The 1,201-nt window shown below is 53.5% G+C and overlaps 1 protein-coding gene across 1 annotated transcript in view; it reads right to left on the bottom strand.

Annotated features, from left to right (window-relative positions):
- Nucleotides 1–797: 797 nt before the first annotated feature.
- Nucleotides 798–1,201, bottom strand: part of SUPT16H (SPT16 homolog, facilitates chromatin remodeling subunit) — a 38,134-nt gene continuing 37,730 nt past the window's right edge. The window contains exon 26 of the mRNA XM_015814998.1: nt 798–961. Within this exon, the coding sequence (XP_015670484.1) occupies nt 798–961 (164 nt within the window). The remainder of the gene's footprint in view (nt 962–1,201) is intronic.

Raw genomic sequence — 1,201 nt, 5'->3', positions numbered from 1 at the left:
AGAAAGGAGATCCTGTAAAAGGGGAACAAAAACAAATAAAATAAAATTAAAAAATAAAGAACAGAAAGAAGCAAGAATCTTTTCTTTCGCTCGCGTCCTAATTCCCCAGTTCCTGCTTGCTTGCGTTATTTACGCAAGCTTTGTTTTATGCCTTTCCGTCGCAGTTCCGAGGTGGATTTCCTGCCGTTGCTTGCGCCGGAAAACTGCAACGCGATCCCGCTCTTCCCGGTCGGTTCAAAACGCCAACAGAGCGAGCAGTTGGGCTCGAACCTTTGGAGTTCTTGACATGGGCGTAATACTTAAAAAGTCAACCGGCTCCTCATTCCAAGGCTTCGGACACGGGGTGGGGGAGTGAAATGGGGAAGAGTCCCTATGCAGAAGGGTGTTTGGAATCGATAATACCCCCGAGGAGGAGAGCGGAAAAGGGAGAGGGGGGTACACGGCGGCTGGGAGCTGCAGAGAAGCATGGTAAAGTCCCGCTAGTTTCCTGAGTCTCGCCCAAGACGGCCTCCGGGCCCCCTACTCAGCACAGTTTTTGTCTACCGTGTGAACACGGCCTGGAATTCTCTCGCAGCGGATTGGTCCATGGGAACGGTGGTTCAGAAAAGACGTGGGGGGAGAAGAACTGAATGATGGTCCAGAAAATTAAAAACAAAGGGGGTGGGGATGTGGGAAAGGTGAATAAAAAGCTTATGGGGAGGTGCTGACTGCCTCCCCGGGCCCAGCCCCAACTTCCTCCCGCCTCCCTGCCCCAACTGACTGACGGGAAAGGTTTGTCATTCCCCCCCCCCCTCAGTCTACTTCCTCTTCTTCTTCGGCGGGGCAGAACTTCGGCCGGGACTTCGGCCGGGACTGCGGCTGTGGGAGCTGCGTTTGTGTCCCGAACTCTGGGAGGAGGGCACCTTCCTCTTGCGGCTCATGGAGCGTTCCTCCTCCTCCTCATACTGACTCTCTCGATCAGCTGCGGAAGGAGAGGGAGAAGTCAGAACTTCCACAGGGGTAGGGGGGACGTGAGAGCCGTGTTCCAATATTTGAGGGGCTGCCACAAAGAAGAGGGGGTCAAGCTATTCTCCAAAGCGCCTGAAGGCAGGACAAGAAGCAACGGATGGAAACTAACCAAGGAGAGAAGCAACCTAGAACTAAGGAGGAATTTCCTGACAGTTAGAACAATTAACCAGTGGAACAACCTGCCTCCAGAAGC

This window comes from Protobothrops mucrosquamatus, unplaced genomic scaffold (genome assembly GCF_001527695.2).
Source record: "Protobothrops mucrosquamatus isolate PMUCROS unplaced genomic scaffold, P.Mucros_1.0 scaffold_98, whole genome shotgun sequence".
Classification (NCBI taxonomy): domain Eukaryota; kingdom Metazoa; phylum Chordata; class Lepidosauria; order Squamata; family Viperidae; genus Protobothrops; species Protobothrops mucrosquamatus.
The sequence above is the reverse complement of the archived record's forward strand: the minus strand, read 5'-3'. Positions and strand labels throughout refer to the sequence as shown.